Here is a 25,809-nt window from a genome sequence, read left to right as displayed (position 1 = left end):
TCTCTTGGCCCTTTCTTCTCAGTCTTTCAGTAGCCCTCTCTCCCTTTCTGTAGCATCCCCGCCTCTCCTTGTAGCAATGCCTAATTCAGCACCTGGCCCCAACATGCACGGTTCATTTTCCCTCTCTTCTCAATGGCCTCTCTGTAGCTTCATGGGCGGTCCCATCAACCCCAGCTCCCTCTCCTTCCTCCTTCTGGGTCCCTGTTTCTGACTCAGTCTTTGTCCCACTCTCTCCTCCTGGTTTTTCTGCCCTCCGTTTCTCTAGCGTCTGTCTTCCCTTAACAAGCATCCATTGAATGCTTATTAGATGCCAGGCACTGCCCTGCTCCTTTCTGGGTTCTGTGTCTCTCCTTGCCTCCCTGCTGCAGGCTTCTCTCCCTCCCATCCTCTTAGGCCTCCTGCCCTCCCTTCCCCCAGCTGCACTGGGCTCCAACACTGGTATTATTCAGTTTTATGAGAACCCCCTCAGGCCTGCCCCTGAATGGACCAACCACAACTGGAACCAGATGTGCAGTCTTGCGCTTGGGGATGGGAGTGAGGGAGGGAGGAGGGAAGGGGCATGGGCTGGCTCAGGGAGAGGGGAGGGGGTTAGGGGGTTGGGAGATGGGAAACCCTGGGAATCCTGAGTTTTCAGGGCTAGGGGAGGAGGAGGAGTGGGGAGGGGAGAGAGAGAAAAGGGACTGTGTGGGCTTCTGAGGAACCAGTTCTGGCTGTGTGTGTGTGTGTGTGTGTGTGTGTGTGTGTGAGATGGTGGGACTGATTGGGGAAAGTGTGTGAGATCAGCTGTGGGACAGCTCTTGGAAATAAAGGAAAAGGCTGCTCTTCTTTGAAATCCTCTAGTTCCTCTTAATTCCTCTGTGTGGTTTCTAGAGACTTGCTGAATTCTGTGCCCAGGTGCCAGAGTGGGAAGGCTGGGGTAGAGGGAATGAAGTTAGGGTGGGAGATGAGAGCAGCTGGAGGATGGTGTCTCTCAGAGCCCCCTGGATCTGCCGCAGACCTGATGTGGGTGGGGTGCTCTTGGGGCATCCATGTACCAGTCTCATGGTCCCCATATCTTAGCAGAGTCAGTTTTTTGGTTTGCGATTATATAGCTTTAAAGATAAAAGTCTGCAAATAATTGTCTTGGTACAGCTTTGTGCAGAATTAAGTATTTAAAAGGGAGGCTTCAAAGACAGGGCCTCATCACAGAGGGCCTCAAATGTCCTGCTGCAGAGCTTGGACTGGATATGGTAGGCGATGGGGACCTGGGACTATTTGAGGTCAAGCAGAATGATGGTGGGTGTAGGTTGGAAGCAGGTGATGGGGAGGATGGGACTTCTGCTATTCTGTGACCTAGTAGAGGTTCCACTTTTATAGTCAACTCCCCCTTCCACCTCTAGAAGAGCCTAGAACCTTTCCACTTCCCTCCCCTGACTGCAGGTGGCCCAAGGTCCTGAGCTGCTCCTGGTCTGCAGAGGGTGTGTGGGTTAGGCAGGATAAGGCTATCTGGAGAGTTGGGGCCAGTGAAAGCTGGACAGGGGCCTGAGGAGGCCTGGGCCAGGTTTCCCTATGCAGTCTCAGAAGCATGTTCTGTGGGGCCAGGTCTTTCCCATCTCTGGGCAGCGCCAGAGATTGATTGAACTCATGTCACAGATTGAGGCCGCTGTCAAGGCTGGTAGGTTCTGAGACGCTGGAGCTTGGAACTCTGGGAGGCCAGACTCTTCCCACCTGGGCAGGGATGAGGCCATCTTGCTCTGGAGGCAGCGGGTGGATGCAGTGATGCCTCTATTCTGCCCTCCCCACATAAGGTCCTGAGAAGGTGCCCCTCTCCACCCCCTCCATCCGCCTGGGCTTCCCTATCACTGATGATAGGGGGTGGGGAGCAGCCCTCTAATGTGCTGATCATCCCAGTGACATGGCCCTAGATGCTCCCAAATCTTTCCTGAGGCTGTTTGTTCCTCCTGGGCTCCCCTGTCACTTTACTCTTTGGAAAATTGAAGCCTGGGGAAAGGTTTGGCTGGATTCATAAAATTAGTGAGCATCAGAACTGAAAAGGTCTTGAAGACCTTTGGATCCAAAATCATTGGCCAGCAGGGGAAACTGAGTCTCAGACATGCAGGTCATTGGCCCAGGACCTCCCACATGTCAAAGTGAAGGGTCTTTCAATCTCTGAAGGGCTGGGTGGTGGGAAGCTTGGCTCTGGAGACCATATAGGGTCAGAGTTGCTCTCTACGCTCTCCTGTGTGGTCTTGGACAAGTCAGCTAACCGCTCCAAGGTCACTTTCTTCAGCTAAAATAACAAGGGAGATTTGAAGATTAAGTGAGAGAGAGAATATTCTTTAAACGTCCGACATACCGATAGTGGACGGCAAATGACTTTTCCCTTATTAATCCTGTCTGCTCAAAATAATCCTGTCTGCTTCTTCACTTTCATCATTTGCATGGTACTCCAAACTTTTCAAATCACATTTCCCCCAATGCTTTTCATCGTAAAAAGCTTTTTACACATGGAAGAGTTGAAAGGATGATTTAGTAAACTTCCTGATTCTATAATGAACACTTCGGTGTATTTGCTTTATCACATTTCTATCTATTTGGCAATCCATCTTTTTTTTTCAGATGTATTTCAAAGAGAGTTGAAGTATGCATTCCCTTAACTCAGAGTTCAATTCAAATCACTTTTGAGTGTACAGTCACAAATGTCTAACCCAGAGCAGGGAAAAAGCAAGGATTGTTACCCCACATTTGCCAAATAAGGGAAAAAAAAAAACCAGAAGTGATATTCTAGGTCTCCAGTCACAAAGTGAGTTGGTAACAACATGAAGCAGAATGGTTTGTAAAACTTGCTATTTATTATTATTGTCTCACCAACCATCCTTCTTCACCCAGTAGCCCTTGAGCTGTTTCTCTGCAGCTCTGTCTCTTCCATGGGGTCCTGGACCTCTTGGCATCCCGCTCCCCTTCCCTACCTCTACCCTGCAAGCAAGCCCCCTGCCCCTCCCTATGGGTCCCCAGGGAGGCTGCTGGGCCAGTAGCTGAAGGAGAGAGGAGGCCACCCTTCTTGGCATGCCTTGCCCCAGGCGGACGTGCTCTGCTACCGAGCAGGCGAGCTGGGAGCTGGGCCTGAGTGCCCTGGCCCGAGTGCTTCAGGGGTTAAAGGAGGTGGCGGGGCGGACTGCTGGCCGGCTCCGGGAAGGGGGAAGGAGGCGGTGCGCCGATAGCCCGCCCGCTGCTGGGGGAGGGAGCCGGGCGAGCAGCGCCCTCGCTCAGTTGCTCCCAGCAGTGGCCCTGGGACCAGCTCTGCTCCCTGCGCCCTCTCCCCGCCTGGACACAAGGCTCACTCACGCCCTCCTCTCGGCAACCAGCTTTCTGCCAGCCACAGCTGCTGCCCCATCACTGCCCACTGCCCCTGTCCTGTGAGCCCAGACACCCACCCAACCCAGTGGCTTCTCTGCCGGAAAGGTGAGTGCGGGGTGTGAGTGTGTGCTCTATGTAACTGGCTGCCGACATTGATGCTGTCAGGACCACGATCAGGGCGTAAATTGGGGGAGGGGGCGGTCAGCCCGCCTGATCCTGTGTCTCTGGGCTAGGTAGCCCCTCAGGGCCGACCTGTCAGTCCCCTGCCTTCAGTGTCTGGTTCTGGCAGGGATGTCTGGGGCGCGGTTGTCCCTGCTCTGAGAGAGACCAGTCAGAAGGAGTTTTGTTTGCTGGAGAAGTTGCTGGTGTCAGTGGCTGCTTGAGACCCAGACCAGCAAGGGTGAGTGGGGAGGGACATACTGACCAAGGCAGGGGGTAGGTTGGGGGATTTAGGCTCCAGGGTCCCTTCCCCTACCTGCCAGCCACCTCAGGGCTGCGTGGAGGAGAGGATGACCACACAGGCATGGGCATTTTTTCCTCTTCATTTCTTTCCCCGCCACTGGCTGGAGTAGTTACTGGCACCTTCTTCCTCCCTGGGGCTCTTTTTGCTCCCACCCCTCATCTCCCAGGGGGCAGCCAAGGCGGCAAATGAGGGTCTGGCAGGTCTGGAAAGGTCTCCCATCTTCACTCCCCTCAGCGTGGGTCCGTGCTCCTTTGCCTGTGGGCACAGGCTGGCATGAGTGCCCCATGCCACCCTCCCCCACCCAGCAGCTCTTACTCCTTCTACACCCCTCTAGGCAGAAATAGCTAATCCAGGTGGTTAATGAACAGACATACGCAGCTGCCTTTCGCCCCCTTCTCCTTCCTCTGTCCCCACTGCTGCCGTCTCCTGCTCTGACCCTCTGATGCCCTGCCTACCACTCCTTTCTGAGCCGGGGCATCCATACAGAGCTAACTTCAGTGTCTGTCTCCCACCCTCAGTTCAGGACCAGGGCCAGGACTGCCTGGCCAGATGTTTTTAGGCTGGCCACTATCCTAGTAGAGGAAACTGGGACGGTGGTGACCGAGTGGTGATCAGGAGAAGGCTGCTGTGCTCCCAAGTCTGATTCCTTACAGGGGAGTGGGATGGGGTTAGGGGACAGGGTAGGTGCTGGCTAGGGGAAGAACTGGTTTCAGGAGGCCAGGACAGGTGGTTGTGGAGTGGGGTGAGGCTAAGAGGGAAAACTGGAAATGAGGGTTCCAGAGTCTTTGGGGACAGGGGCTTCTCTTCTGGGAGCCCCAGTGCCCCTTCCACATGGCAAAGCCAAGCCAGAGGGGTCAGGAGGGAGAGAGGGGAAATAGCCTTTTTCCTCGAGTCTCTGCTGGGCCTCTTCCTGAAGCTGCCTGGGTGGGGTGGGGTGGGGACCACTGTGACTTAGACTTGGTCATAAGTTGCTCCCACCCCTGCCAGCTGGTGGCTACTCCAGTCTCCCCCAGCCTCTCTCTCTCCCCTAGGGCCACAAGGCTTGCTGCAGCTAAGACATCCTCTTCCCTGACCCTCTGTCCTAGGGGTGTGGGAGGGCGGACCTGGACCTGGCTCTGGACGGGGAGCTGGATGGGAGAGTTCTAAGTGGGATCAGTGCTGGGATCCCAGCTTGGGGTTGACCTTGACTCTGCTGCCCGCAGAGGGCAGGGAGTGGAGGTAGTGGGCCAGGGCCTAGAGGGTCTCAGCCAGTCTAATAGGACTAAGAGCCAGGACTTTGATCCAGAGCTGAGACTTCTTGGGTGGCGGAGGAGGCAATCTGGGAACCTCTGCTTCCAAATACCTGGCCTTGAACCCTTCTGGCTCTCCTTCTGATCCCTCATCCAGTATTTCATACGTCCCTTCCCCTCAAAGCCCCAGAACCTCCCATGGGAGTTTCGGTGTCCAGAATTGTAAACACAGGGAGCTGGTGGCCAGGTGGAGGGGGGCTGGGGTGGGGTGCAGATGAGTTCAGAGGCAAGGTTACAGTTTGGTGATCATCTTCTCATTGCTGGTGGACTGTGGCTGAAGCCTTGGAGTTTGGGACCTCTTAGTGTCCTGGTTCTACTGAAGAGTTGGAAGCAAAGGGGCAGGATGGATTTTTGTTTGGTGAAGGAAGGTGTGAAGGAGGCCTCCCTCATAAATAAGCCTGGTGGGTCAGCGGGAGAAGGGGCTGCCTTGTAAGGTAGTGAGCTTCCCTTCCGGGGGGGAATTCAGACAGAGTCTGGACAATAGCATGGAAGGATTCCTGAGCTGGGATGTGGTTAGAAGGGATGACCTTGAAGGTCTCCTGGGATGCTGAGGTCCTGGGATTCTTGGAGTTGGGGAATTCTCTGACACCCGCATCAGGGAGCAGGAAGTCAGTGGCCTCTGGCCTGGGGCGTGGGCGCAGACACTCAGGGTCCTCCTCATCCCTGCCACGTTCAGGGAACAAGGAGCCCGCTACTCTCCCTTCACACCCATTGCTCAATGGCCCACCAGGTTGCCTCAGCTGCTTCCTGCAAGGATTCTGAGTTTCTTCCAATTCCTCCTGTCCCTCTCTGCTCCTTGCCCTGCTGGTTAACCAACACCACAAGGGCTGGAGCAGACCTGTGGGCTCGTGGCCTGGTGTGGAATGGAGCAGGAGACGCATGGCAGACCTTTACCCCTGTCCCCTGCAGAGTCGATGCCCTAACCCCACACCGCTGAGGTGCTAACTGGGGGCAGTGGTGTGCTGTGAGGGTGGACAGCTCGAGCCCCTGCCCAGTTTGGCCCCCCAAAAGGGGCTGCCCCAGCCTGCCTGGGGATGGTAGGCAGCGGAGCCAAGATCAGAGATGCAAAAACAACCAAGGCTGCTCTTCTCTGAGCCTCAGTTTCTGAATTTGTAAAATAATACAAGGTTGTCAGGGCAGCTCAAAGTGGTTTGTGTAACTAACAGCTGGGGGTTCAAGCAAAGGGCGTTGTTCTCAAGGGCCTCTCTGGAGTGTAGGAGGAGCAGGCCACCTGCTCCCCCCTGCCAGCCTCTCCAGACCTGTTTTCCAGGTGGAGGTGGGCCTTGAGAGCAGGGAGGAGAGGCAGGGTGGGGGTGGGGTGAAAAGTTTCTAAACACCGAACTCTGGGAGGCTTGGGCGTCCTCTGATGGAGTGAGTGTCAGGGTCGGCTTCTGGGCTGGGCTCTGGACCTACACCTGCTTCTCCCTACCGCCCCTCCTCTCTGGGTGCCCCGTGATCCTTTTTCTCCTCAGTGGAGAGAGTGAAGGAGTAGGGTCCTGGCTTTGACTAAGGATGAAGTTCTTTCTGATATCTAACTTCAATACCTTGGGACCAGATGAGGCTGCTTAATCAAGACACTCCTTCCTCTGATCTGACTGGGACCCAGTTTGAGGGTGAGGGGCAGGAAGGTGAAATGCTGAGTGTGCCCTTGAGCCTGGAGAAGTCAGGGTCAGAGCTGGAGCCGGCAGAGGCTGCTTCTGACTTCTTGGCTTAATTCTGGGGCCGCAAGTCTCTGATACCCCAGAAAGGAAAACTAAGGTCCAGTTGAGGGATGCATATTGAAGAGGGGAAGAGGAAAGCCCTCTCAGTTACTCGACTCTGAAAAAAGCAAATCAGAAACAGGTGTGCTGCTGCGGGAGGAAGAGAGTGGGTTTGGGACACTTCTGTCCCTGGCAACCCCCCTCCCCTGGCCCTGGCTCTTAGTTTTCAAAGCTATTAGGTGTGCAGAGGTGTGGGCACCAGTGAGCTGGAACGAGGATAGTGGGGGTGGCAGGGCTGCCAGCCTTGCAGGGCCGTGTTGCCTCCCTCCCTGGTGTCCCCTCCATTATGCACAGTCACACGCCGCCCTCCTCTCCTTCCTTTTCTCAAATCGCCTGAAACATTTCCCATCTCTGGGTGGCGGGGGTGGTGCAGGAGGTGCAGCTGGATCCCTGGTCTGCTCCTGCCCAGGTTGGTGACCTTGACCATCTTCCTGCTTGTCTACACTTTGATTTCCCTCAGGGAGGGTGATTGGTCTCTTAGGAGTTGGAGCTTGGGTGGGGTGGGGGTGGTAGGTGGGCCTGAGCCAGTCCCTGGCGCTGCCTCCTCCAGGGTTAGCCTGGGCCCTGTAATCCCTGCCTTTTTAGGGCTGGATGCCTGTAGCTCAGGCCTGGGTGTTCCAGGAGGCAGAGAGGGACTGGCTGAGAAGGGCGGGGTCCTAGGGAGCTGCTGGGCCACCAGGGGTTACAGGAGGGCCTGAGTGGAATGCCATCCTTCTGCTATTATGGGGGGAGGGGCCTAGTCCTAGGTCAGTTCTCCCAGGAAACTTCCTAAGCCTTTTCCAGCAGAGAATGTGTGCTGACTCTGTGTGCTGACTTGTCTTCTAGCCAGATTAGAAGCTCCTTGAGGTCAGCCCTGTGTCCTTTGCCTCCCTGGTGATCCTTACTGTGCCCAGCAGAGTGCTGCTGAGCACAAATTGACTACCTAATGAGGGGCAGAGGGGTGAGAATTTTAGTTTTTTTATTTTCAATTTTATTTTTAATTTTACTTCTTATACAAATTTTAAAGGTTACTCTCCATTTACAGTTATGACAAAATATTGGCTATATTCCCTATATGAATACATCTTTGCAGCTGATCTCACACCCAGTAGCTTTTACCTCCTACCCACCCCGTGTGTTGCCCGCCCCACTCTGCCCTCTTGTAACCACTAGTTTGTTCTCTGTATTTGTGAGTCTGTTTCTTTTCTGTTATATTCACTAGTTTGTTGTATTTTTTAATCTCCACGTGTAAGTAACATCATACGGTATTTGTCTTTCTCTGTCTGACTTATTTCACTTAGCGTAATGCCCTAGGCAGTTTTAATAACAGTTTCTGCCTCATGGTGTGGTTGTGAGGATCAAGTGAGTTAGTTTATTTAAAACACTTTGAACAGTGCTGAGCACATAGTAAGTGCTCAGTAAATGTGAGTAATTATTATTACTGGTGGTGGCGGTGGTGTTCTTCCCAGAGCCCCACTCTGGGCTGACCCTTTCATCTCCTGTCGTGGTTGTTCTACCCCTAAGATGGGAGGGTTATGGGACCAGAGAGCAGATAGAGGACATGGTGGCATCGTTTTCGCTCAAGGGGTCCTACCATCAGAGCCAGAGAAGAGACCTCCTTTCCCCCTAACTCTGTGTCTCTCTGACTGAGGGAAGGTGGGGTGATGAGGGGACATCTCACGGTCTTCTCTGCCCGGGAAGATGCAGTTATGTTTATGGAGGGCTCTGAGAAAGCTGCTAGCACTGTAAACAAGATGCTTATTGTAAACCAGCCCAGGCTCTCCTTCTTGGATTCCTTCCCATTCCCCGATAAGAGTCACCGAATCGGAGACTCTCAGGCCTGGCAAGGACATGGCCTGGCCTCCAGGCAGGCTACTCTTGACCATCCATAGGGGTAGCACCTGTATGTTGAAGTGTGATTCCCTTAATATGCTTCAAGTTGCTGTGTCTTACACCCTCTGTGTCTTTCTGAAATCTAACCTGTGTCCCTCTTGCTGCAACTCTAGCTCAGTCCCTTGGTAGGAAGTGGGGGGAACCACACGCAGCCCTTCCTGTGTGCCGTGTAGCTGGGAGCTTTGACTCCCTGGTAGGGGCAGGCTCCTGGCCACATGCCCTCTCCATCCCAGGCCTCCCTGGGGTCCTTTGCTTCCCGGTGCCCCTGACGTTCCTCATTAGCAGCGGTCAGCCTTCGGGGCCTGCCAAGCTACACGCTCCACCTAGCCCTGGTTCCCACCCAGGGAGGCTGAGGTTGCTCGGGGTCGGGGGTGTGAGCTCCATTTCCGGACCCCTGGCCCGCCCAGTTGCAGCTGTAAAAGGCATTAAGCACTTTTTTTGGAGAAAGAATGGGCTTGGGCTGATGATGTTGACAGCTGGGGAGGGTTCCTGAGCTCAGCCCAGCCCTATCTTGCTTCCCCTCCTCAGCCCCTGCTCACCTCTGCCTCATTTCTAGGCCATTGCTCATCTAGAGGAGGGGCTCACCTTTGACCCTTGACCTTGACAGTAGGCAACTGGTCTCCGACCACCCTTTAAGGGGAGCACTCTGTGGGCTCAGCACTGGGCTTGGTGCTGGGGTGAGAATGGAGGGCAGGCAGAGGGCTTCCAGGGAGGTGTAAGGGAGCGTTTCTGCCTTGGGGTCCCAGTGGCCAAGGGCAGTGGGAGAGAGCAAGGCTCTTTCTCCATGCCTGGACTCTGGACGAGTCCCTTCCTTTGCTGAGCCTGGTGTCCTCACCTGTAAGACAGAGGGCTCGAGAGGGGCTAGGCTAGGAGAGTCTGCAAGTCCATCTCCCTGCCGGAGCCTCCCCTGGTCCCAGACTGCGAACTTCACCTTGGATTGACCTTGCTTCCCTCCCTGCCCCGCCCCCACCTCTGGCAATTGCTGGCAGGAAGTCCTGCTGATTAGGGCCCTAATCACCGGCTGAGACTCCCAGAAACAGCCAAGCTGGTTGAGCAGAGAGGGACCGCCAGGCCAGGAACAGGGGAAGCACCAGAGAAGCTCCCATCTAGTTACACGGACTGGGGTGTTAACTGTGACTGGGGGACACTAGTTGCCCGCTTGGGATTGGGGTTGGCTCCTTGGGCTGGGGCAGTGCCCGTGCACCTGCTGTAGCCTTGTGGCAGCAGCTGAATGCAGCTGGGCACACTTAAAAGCCTTTTTGGGCATTGACCCTCTGCCAGGCAAGGTGCCAGGGGTAAGTCTGGGGCTGGAAAGGCCAGAGAGATGTAGTCTAGTAAGAAACAATGGGAAGTAGACCGAGGGTTTCTGCAAAATGCAGAGGGGTCATCGAGCAGGAAACAGTGTAGATGAGCTGGCAAGTGGAGAAAGCTTCAGAGAAGAGGTGCCATTTGAGATGGGTTTTGAAGGTTGAGAAGGAGTTCTATAGGGAGGAAAAGGGACAAAGACTTCTTCATGCACAGGGGAAAGCACAGAGCTGTGAAAGTAACAATGGATAAAACAAGGGCTCCAGCCCTGTGTCAGAGTTGGACAGGCTTGGGTGACCCTCCCAGCCCTGCTGCTTACTAGCTATGTGACCTTGGGTGGAGCCTCAGTGTCTGCATCTGTATAATGGGGCTAATACTTACCCTCACAGAGTTATGGTGGGAGATGAAATGAGATCGTACTTGTGAAGTGCTCAGCTCTGTGCCTGGCACAGGCTCAGCCCACAGTAAGTGGTTTGGGTGGGAAAGGCTGGCTTTGGGGGAGCCTGGAGATGTTGCTTGGGGTCTGGCTGTGGGAGATTTTCTGAGAGAGGTTAAAGAGGGAAGCAGCAGAAGGCTTTAACATAGGAGAAACAGAAGGAGGGTGTTATTGAGGAAGGTGATTTGGACAGCTGTGAAGGCTGTGTTAGGCCAGGGAGACCCGGTGACAAACCCAGGCCCCTGGAGTCCTGTGTTCCAGTTGCTCAGCCTTGGACTGGGAAACTCCAGAGTCACTCCATGCCCCTGGGCTTGCTTCCCACAGGCTGTCCTCTTCTCTTGATCAGGAGGCTGGGGAAGCACTGAGATCTCCTTCCTGGGAGATCTTTCAGGCTGGAAGAGAGCCCTTTTTGGCAAGGCTTCACACACACGAAGGGCTGGACAGACTGCAGCAGGCGGGAGTGAGGGTAGACTGTGGGCAGCTCCAATTTCTAAGGTGTTAAGAGGCTCCTTTGGGGGGCATCCGTCACCACCTGCCTGGTACCCAGTAGGTGCTCACTGTTTGTTGAGTGAATTAATGAACTAGAGTGTCCCCAGGCAAGGTGGAGGGACCTGTCTACTCGGAAGCAGCAGGTGCCCATCCTGACTGTAAGTGACCTGGTGAGTGTCCGGATAGGGGCTGCCCATCCGGAGCCAAGAGGAGTGTTGAGTGTCTCAGAGGCCAGGTGCCTGGCCCACTGCTGGTGCTTAGTGACCGTGTGGATGAGGGAGCGGGGATTTCAGGAGCTTTAACTTCCCCAAGTGGGGTCTTTTCACGAGGGCGGTGTGGTGTGGTGGTCAGGATCAAAGACTCTGCAGCCACACTGTCTGGATTGGAATCCTGATCCCACCTCTTACAGACTGTGTGACCGCAGACAGCTTACCTAACCTTTCAGTGCTTCAGTTTACTCATCTGTAAGACGTGGGAAATGGAAAGAACCGTGTCCTCTGGACATGCTGCATGAGCCTTGGTTATTATTACTGTATTGGTATTACTATTGTTGGTGCGGAGGGAGAGAGCGGGGCAGGGGCTTCTTGGCAGGGATGAGTGCAGCTTCCCAGAGGGAGGTGGGGGAGCATAAGAGATAGAGGAGTCTCCTCTGGAGGCTTTGAAGAATCCTTGGCGCCTTATGAACTGCCTCTGACACCACACATGGCGCTGCCTTTGCTGTGGCCAGCTGAGCGAGCTAAGCGTGGGAGCGGAGGCAGCAGCCAGGCCTGGATTCCAGGCTGGAGCCCTGGGAGAGCAGGGGCAAACCGGAGCGAGGGGCGGGGGAGGAGAGGTGAGCAGAGACGTGGCCAGGACTCTCCCTAGTCCCCAGCTGGGACCCCAGGAATTCCTTCCATCATCTCCTGCCAGAGGGCCTGGCCTTTTAGCTCCTGGGCCTCTGGAAGGCCTGTGGTTCATCTCCTTGCTTTCGGCAGACTGTTCCTGATGCCCCTTTACTGTTAGAAAGTGATTACTCTACACTAACCACTGTCTGGCTGCAACTCCTTTCTTCCCGCTCCATCTCACCTTCAGATCTCCCATCGCCAGTACTGTGGGATGGGCAGCTGCTTTGCAACAGGAGGGAGTGAGGGAAGACTTGGTAGACATCAGAGCCCTGCCCTGATTCCGGGCAGGGGGAAGGGGCTATGCAGTGTGGTGGAGGGACTGATGGCAGGGGGTCAGGTGGCCTGTTTCTAGTCCCCCTTTAGTACTGTGTGACCTTGTGCAAATCACTTCCTCACTCTGAGCGTCAGTTTTCTCGTTTGTGAGATGAGAGGTTGGAGTTGGGAGAGTTCTCACTTTCTAATCGGTGCTGAAATTCTGCCAAGTCCAGAGATGGTTCTGAACAGAGAGGCTCCTGCTCTTGGGGCTGTTGGAAGAGCTGTCCGCCACGAAGGTGGGGTCTCTGGAGGGTCTGTATGTGCCTAGTGTGATGCCCGCTGAGATGCTGGGGAGGTCCCCTCCACCCTGGGATTGGAAGAGTCTTTGCCCAGTGACTGCTCTTCCAGCTCCATTTCTTGGAACAGAGTGGAGGGCAACAGCTGTCGGGGGCAAGTGGGCCAGAGTCTCTGGGTCTCTGTCTCAGTGATTCAGGTGGGGATGCTAGGGCAGGATTTGAGCTGGTGAAGTGAGGGAGGGAACTGGGCAGATCTGCCAGCTCCCCGTTGGCCGCTCTCAGGGGACAGAGTGGGAGTAAGTGATGTGCTGAGAGGTTGGGGTGCAGAGAAGGGTAAGTAACAGCTGTGAGTAATGGCTCATGTCTCTGCTGGGCAGGTGGTCTTTAGACTGTACAGAGCCATCTGGGGCTCCGGAAATGCTATCCGGAGGCCCAGCCACTGAGTCACGGCAGCCTGAGCTCCACTGCCCCTGCCGTCCTTAGGAGCAGGGGCCGGTTGCACGCCCACGTCCCCTGTCCCCTTTGCCTCTGTGCCTCTCACTTTAGTCCCTCCCACCATCTATACCTCCAATCCCCTTGGCCCCATAGCTGCCCTGTCTGTCTTCTAAGCATCCAGGTGACTTGGATTTCCTGAAGGAGTATAGATTTTGTATTCTGGCTGTCCTAGGCTTGAGTCCCAGCTCAACTGCTCATGCTGAGAGGTCTTGGGAAACTCACTTTTCTTGCTGAGTTTCAGTGGCTTCATATGGTAAAATGGAGTATTGCTTGTTGTGTGTATTGTTGGAAGGATTAAATGGGATACTGCGTCTGAAGTACACAGTACATTGTAAATATTCAAATGAAATAGTTGTCCGCGAGCCCTAAACTCTTGTTTTGCTCCTCCTCACCACGTCCACACCTAAAATTCCTGCTTCTATGCCTTCATCCCATAATTTTCAGGATGCTTATCCTCCAAATAGATCTGCCCCATCGTTCGTGCACATGCCCTCCTGTTTCTGCCATCTTCTGCCCAGCTTCCATTGGTGAGCTTTTCCCATCATCTTACTCCTACAGAAGGATGGGCAGGGCTCAGTGGAATGGGCGAGTCCAAGGGGAATTTGTCACTTGCCTGGCTGCAGAGTGTGGGCAGGCTTCTGTGGGCATCTTGCACCCCCGTCTCCACACGGCTGGTTCATGCTCTCCCCTCCCCTTGTCTGCCCACATGGGTCACTTCCCCCTCTGGCTTCCTGAAATAAGCTGAGCTTAGGGCCATACAGACTGCCCCTGCCAATGGGTGTGTTGATGGAGCTGCTGTGTTCCTGTCTGTGCGGCTCTGCTTGGGGTGGGGCGGGAGGGAGCACCAGGGAGTGACTTTGCATCTGGACCTGGCAGTGGTCCTGTGGCGTGTGTGGGCTCTGTGTGTGCCTCGGGGCATCTGAGCTGTGTGTGTGCAGTGTCTCTGGGTCACCAGGCGCCTATCTGATGTGAGCTCTCTCTCCTGTCCGTTTAAATTCTGCCTGTGTTTTCCCAGCCAGATAGAGCCAGGTCTTCCGCTGCTCCTCCCTCCACCCCCTCTTCCCTCCAGACCTGGTTTCAGATGCGTGCATCTTGGAGGGCCTCCCAGGGAACAAGGAAACATTGCAGGGGGGTGGATATGCGTCAGATGGAGCCAAACAATGCCGGTGACAGCCAGGCCTCCGCTGGCCTTCAGTGCTGGCCTGGCTTCAAGTCTCTGCTGCTGGCTAATTGGGAGTGAGAGGGGGCTTCCTGCGACTCGGCCACAGATGCATTTAAAGGAGCTACAAGGAGCTGGGCTGTCCTGCTCTCCAGACCTCCTGCTTCCGGGGTTCCTGGTACAGTCCATCAGAGCAGATGGGGTTCCAGAACACCAGCCCTTGACATGAGCTAATTGTGCGGAACGATCACACACTAACTCCTCTTGTCGCTGCCATCTGTGGCCCAGGAGTTTTCTACATGAGTGAATTTTCAGATAATTGAAGCTTAAGGTCATGTGAGAGTCGAAAGCTCCAAAGGAAAAAAGGTAAATTGTTCTGATGGGAATCTTTTGCGTCGTGTTATACTGTTCCGAGCTCTGAAACTTAAGGTAGATGGGACCTTAGGAGTCACCTACCTCTTCTTATTCTGTTCTTGTTCCTCAGTTTTTCCTGTAAAGTGGGCATAGGAACAGAACCTACCTTTGGGTTCAAGCGAGGGCTACATGAGTTGAAACACATCAAATGCACGTAGTATGCCTGGTACAATTTGTTGTCCTTTTTTTTTTTTAAAAAAAAACATTTTAATGTTTCTGAAACTGGAATGCATCTTACAATTGAAGTGTGCCTTTGGGGTAACATTTCCTCCTCAAAAGCTGTTGATGGTGCCCCAGACAGTCAAATGGCATCCTTAAGATTAGGAAGCAAGGCTATACACACTTATGGTTTGCAAGGCTCTTTGCCGATGTGGAAGGGAGAGAGACCTGCAGGGCTGACTGTGGCCAAGTTTCAGAAGGCGAGGGGGAAACCCTGATGTCTCTGTGGATTTGATGGTGGCCCCCAGCCCTGGAATTCTCTGGGGCCTGGCTCATCCCACCCTCTCCTCCAGCCCCCTGCCCCAGCCTCCTCTGCCGGCCCCTGGCATGCTCCTCGGCAGTTTCTGAGGCTTCTTGGGTTTCCCCTATGCTCTTAAATTTTTTTCCCATGCATCCTTCCTGCCTCACTGTTTCAGCACAGCTTAGGGTCAGAGACTTTTGTCCCTTCAAGTTCTCATCGAGGGACAGAAACTCTCATGGGGAGTGAGGGGGTGGGGTGGGCAGTCTCCCACTGGGTGTAATTTCTGGAAAAACAGATGGACTTGAGTCCCAGTGAAATAATAACCCTCTTCATACCACCATTAAAGCAGTTACTGGACTCTTTTGTAATTCTCTGTTTACATGCCTGTCTCCTCCACTGGGCCACAAGTTCCCCTCCTGGGCTGGGCCATTCTTACTCCTCTCTGGCTCTCTAGCTGGGAACAAGGCACTGAGGGGCCCTTGATCACTGTTGTTGAATGAATGCATGGTTTTGCTTCCATACCCATCATCTCCCCCCCGTCCCCAGATCCACTAGAACCTTGACCACAGACCACAGCCCTTTCCTTGACCAGATTCTTCTAGGAACTTCCTAGAAGCTCTGTTTTCAGTGCTGGAGCCATGTCACCCAATCCCCTGCTTCAGAATAAATGGCCCTTCTCCAGGTGGGGAAGAAGGGCTGGGGTTTTCCCTGCTCTTTAGATCTCAGGAGAAGGTCACCTTGAAGTCTGCTTTTTAGACTCCCTGTTCAACGCCTCCACTTCTGTAATAGAGGTCCCATGTTCTCTGGGTCCTCCTGTAGTAGAGGTCCCGTGTCCTCTGGGTCCTCCAGGCTGGGTCCTTCAGTGGTGTCCAGCTCCTCAACCTTCTCACATCCCTGTGTAACCTCGGTAACCTCTCTCCTCTCTTCCTGGCCCCAGCTCAGAGCCTCTTTTCACCTTGGTCTTCTCTATCTACCTCTGCCCCCTGACATCTCCTGGGCCCACCCACCTCAGGGCTGTGCCCTCTGTGAAACTCTGCCTGTGGCCCCCGGCTGGGCAAGGTGGTGTGGTCCTGGGCAGAGCCAAGGCTTTGGGTGCCCCCAAAGTAAAACCCTGGTTCCATTACTTACTGCTTGTGTGACCTCAGGTTAAGCATGTGACCTGCCAGAGCTTCATTTCCCCATCTGTAGAATGGGTTGATAACCCCTACCTCAGAGTGTACATGGGGAAAACCAAACTTGAAAGTGGTTTTTCCTGGCTGGAGCAAGGGCTTGGAAGTGGAGAGGTGAGAAATGGGACCAGAAAGAGAGACATGGCCAGGTCTCAAGGGCTGTGAGGACCATATTAGGGCACCTGGACTTTATCCCATGGAGCTGGGAGCCTCAGAAGGATCTAGGCAGAGGAGTGGCATGACTGGATGCGCATTTTAGAAATAGTTCCCTGGCTGCTGAGTGGAGAGTGGATTAGAGGGCCAGGGCTGAGGGCAAAGAGGCCTGTGTTAGGAGGCTATTGCAAGAATCTCCATGACTAACGGGACTGCGGGTGGTGATGAAGGGGCTTGGAGAGATATTTGGGTGGAGGACTTGGCTAGGCTTGGTTGGGGCAGGAGGAGGAGTCCAGGCCGACCCTCAGGTTTCTGGCTTAACCACCTTGGGTGGCTAGGGGTGGGGGAGTGGGGCAATTGTCAGTGACCAGTGGGGGAGCCCTGGAGGGGGCAGAATAGGGGCAGGGCTGTGAGCCCAGGATGCTGACCAGTGTCAAGCCCTAGGCCCAGTTGTGCCTTCTCGCCCCTGCTGGTACTTCCCTGCAGCCCTGCATGCTCCAACCTTGTCATTGCTGGCCCCTGCTGGACCCCTGGCTTGACCTCTTGTGCTCCCAGGAGGCGCTCAGTACCTGTTTGCTGAACTCAACTTCCGATTCTCCTGCTTGCTAGAGTTTGCTTGTGAGAAGTCTGGCTTGGTGTGCAACCACACTGACTTTGGGTGTGGGCAAGTGTGGTCCCTGAGCTGGGGTTCCAGTGGAGGCAAGATCTTCAGAAAAAATATTCTGCCACCGGCTAGGTGTCCAGCGATCCAGATGCTACCTTATGCCATCCTCCAGACAGGCTCCGAAGGGGGCCGGCTTCAGAGGGTGGGGCCCCCTCTCTCTCAGTGTGCTCTGCTAGGCCCACCCCACCCGCTCTGCTGCTTCGGGGACCTTCTAGGGAGGGCTGGTCTGAAACACCACATTCCAGAGGGCTCCAGAGGGTCGGGCGCACGAGGCCCTCCCCTTGTGGGGGTTGGGCTGTGCAGGTCAGGGCTGCCGTGTGTGTGTGTGTGTGTGTGTGTGTGTGTGTGTGTGTGTGTGTGTGTGTGTGGCTAGCAACTCCCCTGGCTGGAGAGCCTCATCTTAAGTGTGTTACAGGACCTGGAGGCTGGCAGGGGCTGGGGTGGCCAGTGGGTGAGGCTTGAGAAGAGGCTCCTGAGACAAGAGGGATGACTACGGTACAGGGAAGGGGGCAGCTGGAGCTTGAGGGGCAGACTGATAGGGTCAATGGTCCAAGTGGATCCTGGCCCAGGAGGATTTGGGGGAAGGGTCGGGGCTGGGGTTCTGGGAGCAGTGCCCCGAGCCGGCCCTCTGGGACTCCCTTGGGTCTTGTCTGCCTGGGTTCTGAGTCACAGACTGTGCTGAGTTTGGGAAAAGAGCCGGGCCCCATCCCTGCCCCCCAACTGGCTCCCCAGCTGCTGAGGGGACTCTGAGCTGGGGCATGGCCCCCGCCCCTCATCTCGAGGTGTCCCTGGGAACAGGCCCCTTCTTGCCTCCAGGAACTTGATGTACTTCCTTTCCCGGCCCCGAGCAGAACTCTATATAAGGGAAGGAAACAGCCAAGCAGGCCGGGAGCGAGCTCTGGTGAGGATAGGAGGCCCGGAGGAGGGGCACAGGCCTGGGAAGGAAATGGAGTCAGGGCAGTGGCCCCCTCTTCCCTGGGACCCCCCTGCCCAGGGCTGGAAGCTCAGTCTGGGAGGCCGGTGCCTTCTGGCCGTGCTTGGGGCTCTGCCTCTTTCGCCACAGTTATTCTGCTTGCTCTGTCTACACACCCCCACCCACATCTCCCACAGCCCTTTCATGGCTGCCTGACTGGGAGTGCCCTCAGGTCCTGAAGGGGCGCACACTCACCCCGACCTGGCTTCGAAGCCAAGCCCTGGTCCACTTGGCCGGGCCTCTAGCCTGCCCTTGCCTGGCTGGCTGGGCCTCCTGGGGCCTTCTTGGTAAAGCCCAGTGGACTTGTGAGGTGAACTCTGAGGTTCTGGGCTGTCCACAGATGAGGGGTCATCTGGCCACGTCCTCGGTCATGGGCATGCCTGCTGGATCCCTCTAGCATCCATCTGCATTATTCTTGACCCCTCTGGTGTCACTTCAGTGACCAGGCCTCAGAGGATGGCTGCGTTCTGGCCACAGGTTCCTCGGGCGGGACCCGGCGGGTGAGCAGCAGGCAGAGCTGTGGGCAGGATCCCGGCTTTGTGAAGGGCAGGAAGGGAAGTGGGGGGCCGCCTGCCCCCAGAGTGGGGGAGTGGTGCCCTGTCATGCTCTGGTGGGGAAAGAGTAGAGGCTGGAGGGGCATCTGTCCAGACGAGGTGGGGATGAGTGTCTCTAGGTTTTAGGGTGCCTGATGACCCCTTGTCTCTAGGCTTCCAGGCTCCTCTCCAACCCCTTTCTCCTTCCCCCCATTATTATTGGTGTTACTGCACATCTCCTGCTTGCCTTAAGCTCCCCATCCTTCACCTCCCCCTGGTCCCTCTCCTACTCAGGCACCTTCAGTGGCTCCCCAGGGCTGAAAGTCTTAACTCCTCTGCTGGACATTGAGAGTGGCCCAAGGTCCAGCCTGGAAAGAGAGTTTGTAGCCAGTCCGCTTCTATCACCTCCTTTGATCTGCCCTTCAGTACTGTTTCTTCCCTCCTGCCCCCCATCCCGTGTCCCAGCCAATGGGGCTTCTTTTAACATATGAAGCATTTGCACCTCTATGCCTTGTTCCTGTGGTTATTTCCACCTGAAATGCCCTTTCCCCATCTCCATCTTCAAAAACCTTATCCAAGTACCTCGTGAGCTCCAGGCTCTGAGCAAAGCACCAGAGCTTCTCGATGAAAATGGTGCGTGTGCTTCCTGCCCCTGTGGGGCTTCCAGGGGAAGTGGGTGAGACACACAATAGAACAGTGAAAGCCTGGCTGGGGTGTCCCTCCTCCGAGGAGTCTGCCTGGGATCCCTGAGCTCTCTCTGCGCTCTCACAGCCCTGGCACCTCGACCACGGTGCAGCCTCATCCAGCTGTGGAGGCAGTGGGGGCATGCTGGAAGAGGCAGATACTGAAGGCAGGCTAGCCTGGTGGTGGTCCTGCACTGTCACTTGGTAGGTGTGCCGTCTCGGATCTCACAGGATTGTTGAGGGGTCTGCCTGAGATCCTGTAAGATGAGGATGCTAGTAAACTACCTCAAGGGGGTCATAAGGAGTGAAGGGATAATATAGACCAGGGCTTAGAACAGTGCCTGGCACCCAGTGAGTGTGCAGAAAATTTTAGCAACTACCACTTCTGCTTCTGCCAACACTATTACTTTTAGCTGTTTGACTTCTGGGAGATGGCATTGAAGCCAAAGTCAGAAGGATGAGAGGGCTAGCTATGCAGACAACTGGGCCAAGAACATCCTGGGCAGAGGGAACAGCATATGCGGAGGCCCTGAGGAAGAGCAGAGCTCAATCCCAGGGACTGAGAGGAGCCACCTTGTGGGTGGCTTTGGGTCCCTGACAAGGGGGGATGAGCACAGAATGATGGTAGGGGAAGACGGCAGGAACCAGGTTGTACAGGGAGCTCTCGGCTTGGGCTGGCTGCTGTCGGGTGCTTTAGACCCTCATGTCCTGGTAGTCTCCAAGGCTGTGCCCTGTTGTTGGCATTGTGCCCAAGGACCTTTGAAGTTCAGAAAATACTTGTGGGTGGAGGGCTGATGAATGTCAGGCATTGACCCTGATTGAGCCTGGTAACACTCACATCCCGCCTGCATCCCTGGCTCTCTACCTCGCAGACTCCGGAGATAAGCCGTTCTGCTGCATTGGCCTTGGGCAAGTCATTACCCTTTTTGTGACTTGGTTTCTTCATCTGTGAAATGGGTTTTATAACAGTATAGCCCATATATTTTTTTTATTAGGATCAAATGAATCCAAGAAAAGGACTTAGGACAGTAACAGACATATCAGCACATCCTGCGGGCTTTTTGTGCTCTGTGGAAATTGGTGTTCATGGGAGAATCAGCACAGCAGAGAGGGCAGGAGCACGCCTCTGTCTGGAGCCAGACTGCTGGGTTTGCATCCTGCCTCCTCTGCTGGACAGTTGATTAACCTCTGTGCCTCTGCCTTCTTATCCACAGAACAGGACACTCAGGGTTGTTGTGAGAATGAAGTGAGTTAATTTACTCCAAGTACAAAGCACAGGGCCTGGCATGTAACAAGTGTGATGGAAGTTATTTGCTGCTGCTGCTGCTGCTTTTATAGTTGGCATATTTTTCAAAGAGGAAAGGCTGAGCCTCGGGTCCACCAGCACCCCTGTGTGCAGATGGGTTGTGGAGGTAGACCCAGGGGGAGGAGGCTTACCTGAGGCCGACTTCCTGGGCCTGAATTCTGGAATCTTGTGCTGTCAGCCCTGGGGAGGTGAACGGTTGGCAGGGTTGGTACTGAGAGTCCCCGCAGACACTCCAGAGGCCACCTCATCTGCAGAGGGAGGGTTCCTAGCTGGGGTCCCCAGGGGGCAGGGGGAGTGGTCACTGCCAACAGTAGGAGTCTGGGGCCACAGGGCATGGGCCTGAGTGGCAGGGGGCCCTGGCTCTCCCTGGCACATTCCAGGCTCCTGAGAGGGTGGCCAGGGGCCAGGGTGCCGGAGGGAAGGAGAGAGCCTTTTAAGGAAACATTTCTCTGCTTAAAAGAGAGAGAGAGAGAGAGAGAGAGAGAGAGAGAGAGAGACAAGAAACATTGAAACACACAACAAAGTTAGTGGGCTGGCTGTCCGGCTGGCCCTGGAATGCACAGCTGTGGGCGGCGGGTAGGGGAGGCCCACTGGGGGCAGCAGGCCACGAGGGGGCACCAGGCATCAGGCCTTTGGACTGGGGGTCCACAGCTGCCCCTCAGATCTAGGGGCTGTCTCTGCCTCAGGGGGGACAGGGAAGGGGACCTGGGGTCGGGATACCTGGGGCCCCATTTTTTCCACTTTCTTAAGGTGGTGCTGGGGGAGAGACACTTGTCTATTCTGACTCTGCCTCAAAATGTGTCTGCAACCCCCTCCCTCACTTCCCCAGCCTCCTGTCCCAAATGGAGACTAGAAACTCACTCTGATATATTGCAGGGGAAGCCAATGGCGGTGGATGGGACTTGGCTGCGGCTGGGAGGCTCAGGCAGTAGCCAGTGGCATCCCCATCTTTTGCAGCTGATCCCCTATTTAGGTTCCCAGCTCTGTTCCCTCTCTAGCTCAGAAGGAAGGAACAGAGCAGGGTTCTGTCCTGTAGATTGCACCTGCTCCTACCCAGGGCCTGAAAACCCGTGGGTGATAGAGGGAACAGGGGATACTGGGGGCCTGGCCCCATGAGGTTGAAACCTATAAGCCCCAGAATGGGATTTGGGGCTGGGGGCTACAAGAGACAAGGAGAAGGCCACTGCTAGTGTGCACCCTACACTTCAACAGGAGGTATAATAGTACTACCTTACTGGGTTGTTGAAAGGATCACAGGAGTTAATGTGGGTAAGGCATTGGTAATAATGTCTGTCATGTAGTACACATTCAGTATGTGTTATATGTTGAAGATATTGTTCCCGTTTTTTTGGCCTCATATGTTACTCTCCCAAGTCCTGGAGTAATGTGACTTCAAGCAGTCCTCTGCTTGAAATGAGTTGGGTTAGGAGCCTGCCATGTGACTGGGTCAAGAGCCCACGGATGCTAACTCCTAGCCTGTCCACCCTTTCCAGGGCTCAGGCCACATCGTCCTGCAGGCATGGTCCCCTTCTGGGCTGCTGTGTCAAGCCAAGGGAGCCTTTGGGCTGGCTGGACGACAGAACGGGGTGGGTGGCGGGAGGACCAGGCTGAAGGTGAGGTCTTTGTGAAGAGCTGGGGCTCTTCCGGCTGGGGCTATAGGCTGTCACTGTCACTGCTCCACTGGGGTGGTGGCTGGGATGGGAGGCCGGCTTGCTCACTGTTCCAGGAGGGGGCCATCCCCTCTTTGGCCATCCACGGCTTATGTCCAGACACCCTCAGGCCCGGGGGGAGAGCTTCCCCCTCCGTCCCCTCTGTAGGCCTCCTGCCTGGTGTTCGGGTCGGGAATTGGAGCCAAGGTTGAGGTATGAGCTCCAAGAAAAACGTGTCCCAGCTAGAAAAAAGGAGCACACTGAGTCTCTGATAAAGGCCCCTGCTAATTGTCAGGGTAGTGGTTTGACTGCCCGGCCCCCAGAGAGGGAGTGTTATCTCAGGATATGAGCAATCCAGCCCCCTCCCTGCCCTCTCCCTCTGTCTTGAGGCCACATCACCACCCACCTCCCCGCATCAGAGATGAAGATGAGGATGATGACTAAAGTTATAGGTCACACACCGAGGGTGCTTTCACCCTTCAAGGCCTTCCTCATCAATTAGCCAAGTGGCCAGCTCCCTCTGGAAGAATCAGCGGGGTCCTCCACCAGCCTGTGCCCGCACGCTTTGAGAAACTTTGCCAGCTGTTTGCAGCTCTGACCTTTGGGTGAGCTATCTTGGCACTGGGAAGAATGAAGAAGGTGACTCTTTCTTTTCTAGAAAAATGGTTTTAAACATTTAAAAACATTTAAACATGGTTTTAAAAAATTTAAAACAAATCTTTCCATATTATAGAAAATTTAGAACATGGAACCAAGGAAAAAGAATCTTTATTCTTATTACCTTAACCCTGGTGCTTTGACCTCCAGTCATTCGGCATATTTTTTACAGAATTTAAAAACTGTGACATCCTTTCATTTTTGCCTTCTGCTCCTCCCCCTCCCACCTGAGCATTATTGCCTAAGCTTTTTTCCATGTTGCTACATGGTCTTCCATCAAATTCTCCCACTGGAGAGTGTCAGTGTTTGTGAGTTGAAGGAAGGGGTGTCTAGTGTGGGATGGGGAGAGTGGAATGATCTCAGGAGGCCCTGGTTTTCTATGGGGATGAAAGATCTAACCTTACCCCTTCTTTCTTCCTCCCACAGGTGGCTGCCCCCTGTATTCCTCCATCCAGCCATGAACTGGTGGTGAGTGACAGTCCATCCCCTGCCCTGCCAGCCCCACCTCCCCTCTTTCCTCAGCTCCCTGCTGCAGCTAACTTTAGGCCCAAGCATGCTGAGTAGCCCCCACGGGTGCTGATCTGTTAGGTAAGGAGGAGGAAGGGGCCACGTCCCAAGGCCGAAGCTGGATTGGGAGGATATGAGTCATGAGGTCCCTTCTGATGAGATGTGAGGCCTTCTATTTCAATCTTGAGACTTACGTCCTTGGAAAAACCCATAAAAGGGCATCTTGCCTGTCTCTAGGCCTGGCCAGGTGCCTGTTGTCCTGGGGCTTGCGGGACCTGGGGATGGCATCTCCTTCTTCCCTGGTCCCCTGTTAGGTACCCTTCGGCCGGAGGCGGCGGGGATGGATGGCATGACCCACAGAATCCATGTACCCGGGCCGTTGCTCACATTTATTCGGGTGGCCTGTTCCACCTCCAGGCTCCTTGGCTGACTCTGCTTTTTCGTTCTCTCTCCACGTCCCCCTTCTCCTCCCTTCCCTAGTCAGGCTTCCAGAAAAGCATAGGGCAAGACTTCTGTGAGTTATGGGCTGTCGAGAGGGGCCTGCTGCAGACTGATCCCAGCTGGGCTGATTTGGAATGTTGGGAGCTTTCCCTCTCTGCCCTCTCGCTTCCTTCTCACCCTTCAGAGATCCCTCCTGCTCCCCAGCCCAGCCCTGGAGGCTGCGGAGGAGGGGCCTGCCTGTGTGCAGGTGCGTGCTGCTGCCTGTGCCTGTGCTCAGGGGTGTGTCACGGAGGACCCCTGCGGGCACGATCTGATCGCCGGTGGCTGGTGCGGAGGTGCCTGTGGTGACACTGATGTGGGTGGGAGTCTGGGGGAGGTGGCAGAGGTGCCTCTGGGCCCAGGTGGTTTCGGGTGTCTGCATCCCTGTGCGGTAACTTGCCCAGCCTGGATACTGGAATCTCACTCAGGTCACCTGGCCTTCTCTCCTCTAACACCTGTTTGCCATGTGACAATGCGCAGGTCCCGCCCTCTTTCTGGACCTCAGTTTCCCTTTCTGTCGAAGAGAGGGGTTGCACTAGATACTCCAAAGGCTTTCTCAGTGCTGATAAGTATTCCCTCGATTCAGGGTCCTTGATGGAATGAAATAAAGTATGCAAGAAAAGATTATGCAAGAGTGCTTGTGACTCTTAGCTGTCTCGAGGACCCAGAGCAGTGTCACTGCCCTCTGCCCTCCTGGCCCAAGCCCTGCCCAGCTATTTCCCTTCCTTGCTGTAGCCCCTCTTCCTGGTCTCACTGGGCTCAAACCCTTCTGGGCCTCAGCTCTCCCTGGCTGTGCCGCTCCAGATGTGGTGTGTTATTCGCACAGGGCCCAGCCGAAGGTCGTCTGACAAGAGTAGGGGATGGGCGTGGGATGCTGTGGGAATGAGGCCAGCCTGGTTTGGAACTGCCAGGGAGAAATCTCTCTGGGACTGTGGAGGGATACCATGGGGAGGAGGGTAGGGAGGAGTGGGGAGGGGTGAGGCTATGTCTCATCATTTCAACCCAGCTGCCACTCACTTCGCTGCTGAGAACAGAATGTCCTTGGCTGGTTTGGGATGGTTAGGGGGCTCCGGGGTTTAAGGCTGTCCAGGCAGAAGCCAGATGCATGACCTCTGGGAGTCTCGTGAGCTTGTTTATGTGAGAAGGGGTCAGAGGTTGAGACAAAAGGGAATAGGTTGGCATTCCAGCTGGAGGCCATGTAGTTAGATACCAGAAGAGACTCCTGCCTGAGCGAGGTTGTGGAATCTTCCCTTCTTTGTGATATGCCCTACCTGGATGGGGGAGCTCTGACCTTTAGGGAGGTTGGATCAGCCATTGGATGGTGGAGTTTCCCCACCTGAGTCAGAACCTGTCCCCCACCCCTCTTCTAGAAGCTCCTTCCTTTACTCACTCTGCTGCAGCTACCTGGCCTTCTTGTTGGTCCTTGAACATATGAGGCATGATGCTGCCTCAGGGCCTTTGCACTTGCAAAGCTTTTCGCATGGATACCTGTCAGGCTCTTGCCCCCCTCCAGGGTCTTTACTGAAGTGTCAGATTTCCCTTCCCCCAACAACCCTTCTCGGGCTTTTTTTGCCCCTTAACATGTATCACCATCATACTTGCTTATCTTGTTTAAAAGGCTCCCCCACACCAGCATGTGAACTCTATGATACAAGAGGTTTTTTTTATCCCTTGTGTTCATTGCTGTATCCCCACTGTCTGGCACACAGTTGGTGCTCAATTCATGTTATTGAGTGGCTGGAAGAGGCCCTTCAGCCGGATGCCTGGCACAGGTTAGGTGCTCAATAGACAGGACTGTTGTTGCTCTTAGTCCCTGCTGGTGGGCGGTGGGGGATGTGATGGGGGCCCGCCTCCAGCTGGAAACTCTGCTGCCTTCCCTGGGGAGGGAAAGGGGCCCAGGGGAAGCTGGGAGAAAGTTTGGCTTCCCCCAGAGAGCGCTGAGCACCTGTTTCCTCACGGCAGGCAGGCAGGCCAGTGCTTTGAGCAGGTTCACAAGAGGGAGGAAAGGGCGGGTTGTATTTTTCCTTCCTTTTGCCTTCGCTGCCTGCCCTTCAGCCTCTGCAGCGCTGGTCTCTGGCCTCCCCGCCCCCTCCCTCTTGCCTCACACTGTGTGTCTGCCTGC

General features: G+C 55.0%; 1 protein-coding gene across 14 annotated transcripts in view; it reads left to right on the top strand.

Moving 5' to 3' along the window:
• Positions 1 to 25,809, top strand: part of TNS1 (tensin 1) — a 216,275-nt gene that overhangs the window by 81,894 nt on the left and 108,572 nt on the right. For 10 of the 14 annotated variants that reach the window (XM_072961624.1, XM_072961616.1, XM_072961627.1 and 7 more), the window contains exon 4: positions 23,127 to 23,168. Coding sequence is in view for 8 of the 14 variants with exons in the window: in XM_072961616.1 (XP_072817717.1) it covers positions 23,127 to 23,168 (42 nt within the window). In the remaining 6 variants the exon portion in view is untranslated. Of the gene's footprint in view, positions 1 to 3,196; positions 3,442 to 23,126; positions 23,169 to 25,809 lie in introns of those variants that run through there. The other 4 variants (XM_072961623.1, XM_072961621.1, XM_072961618.1 and 1 more) reach the window with 2 other exon arrangements.

This window comes from Vicugna pacos, chromosome 5 (genome assembly GCF_048564905.1).
Source record: "Vicugna pacos chromosome 5, VicPac4, whole genome shotgun sequence".
NCBI classification, from domain to species: Eukaryota; Metazoa; Chordata; class Mammalia; order Artiodactyla; family Camelidae; genus Vicugna; species Vicugna pacos.
Note: the sequence above shows the minus strand (reverse complement) of the source record. Positions and strands in the feature narration are given on the sequence as shown.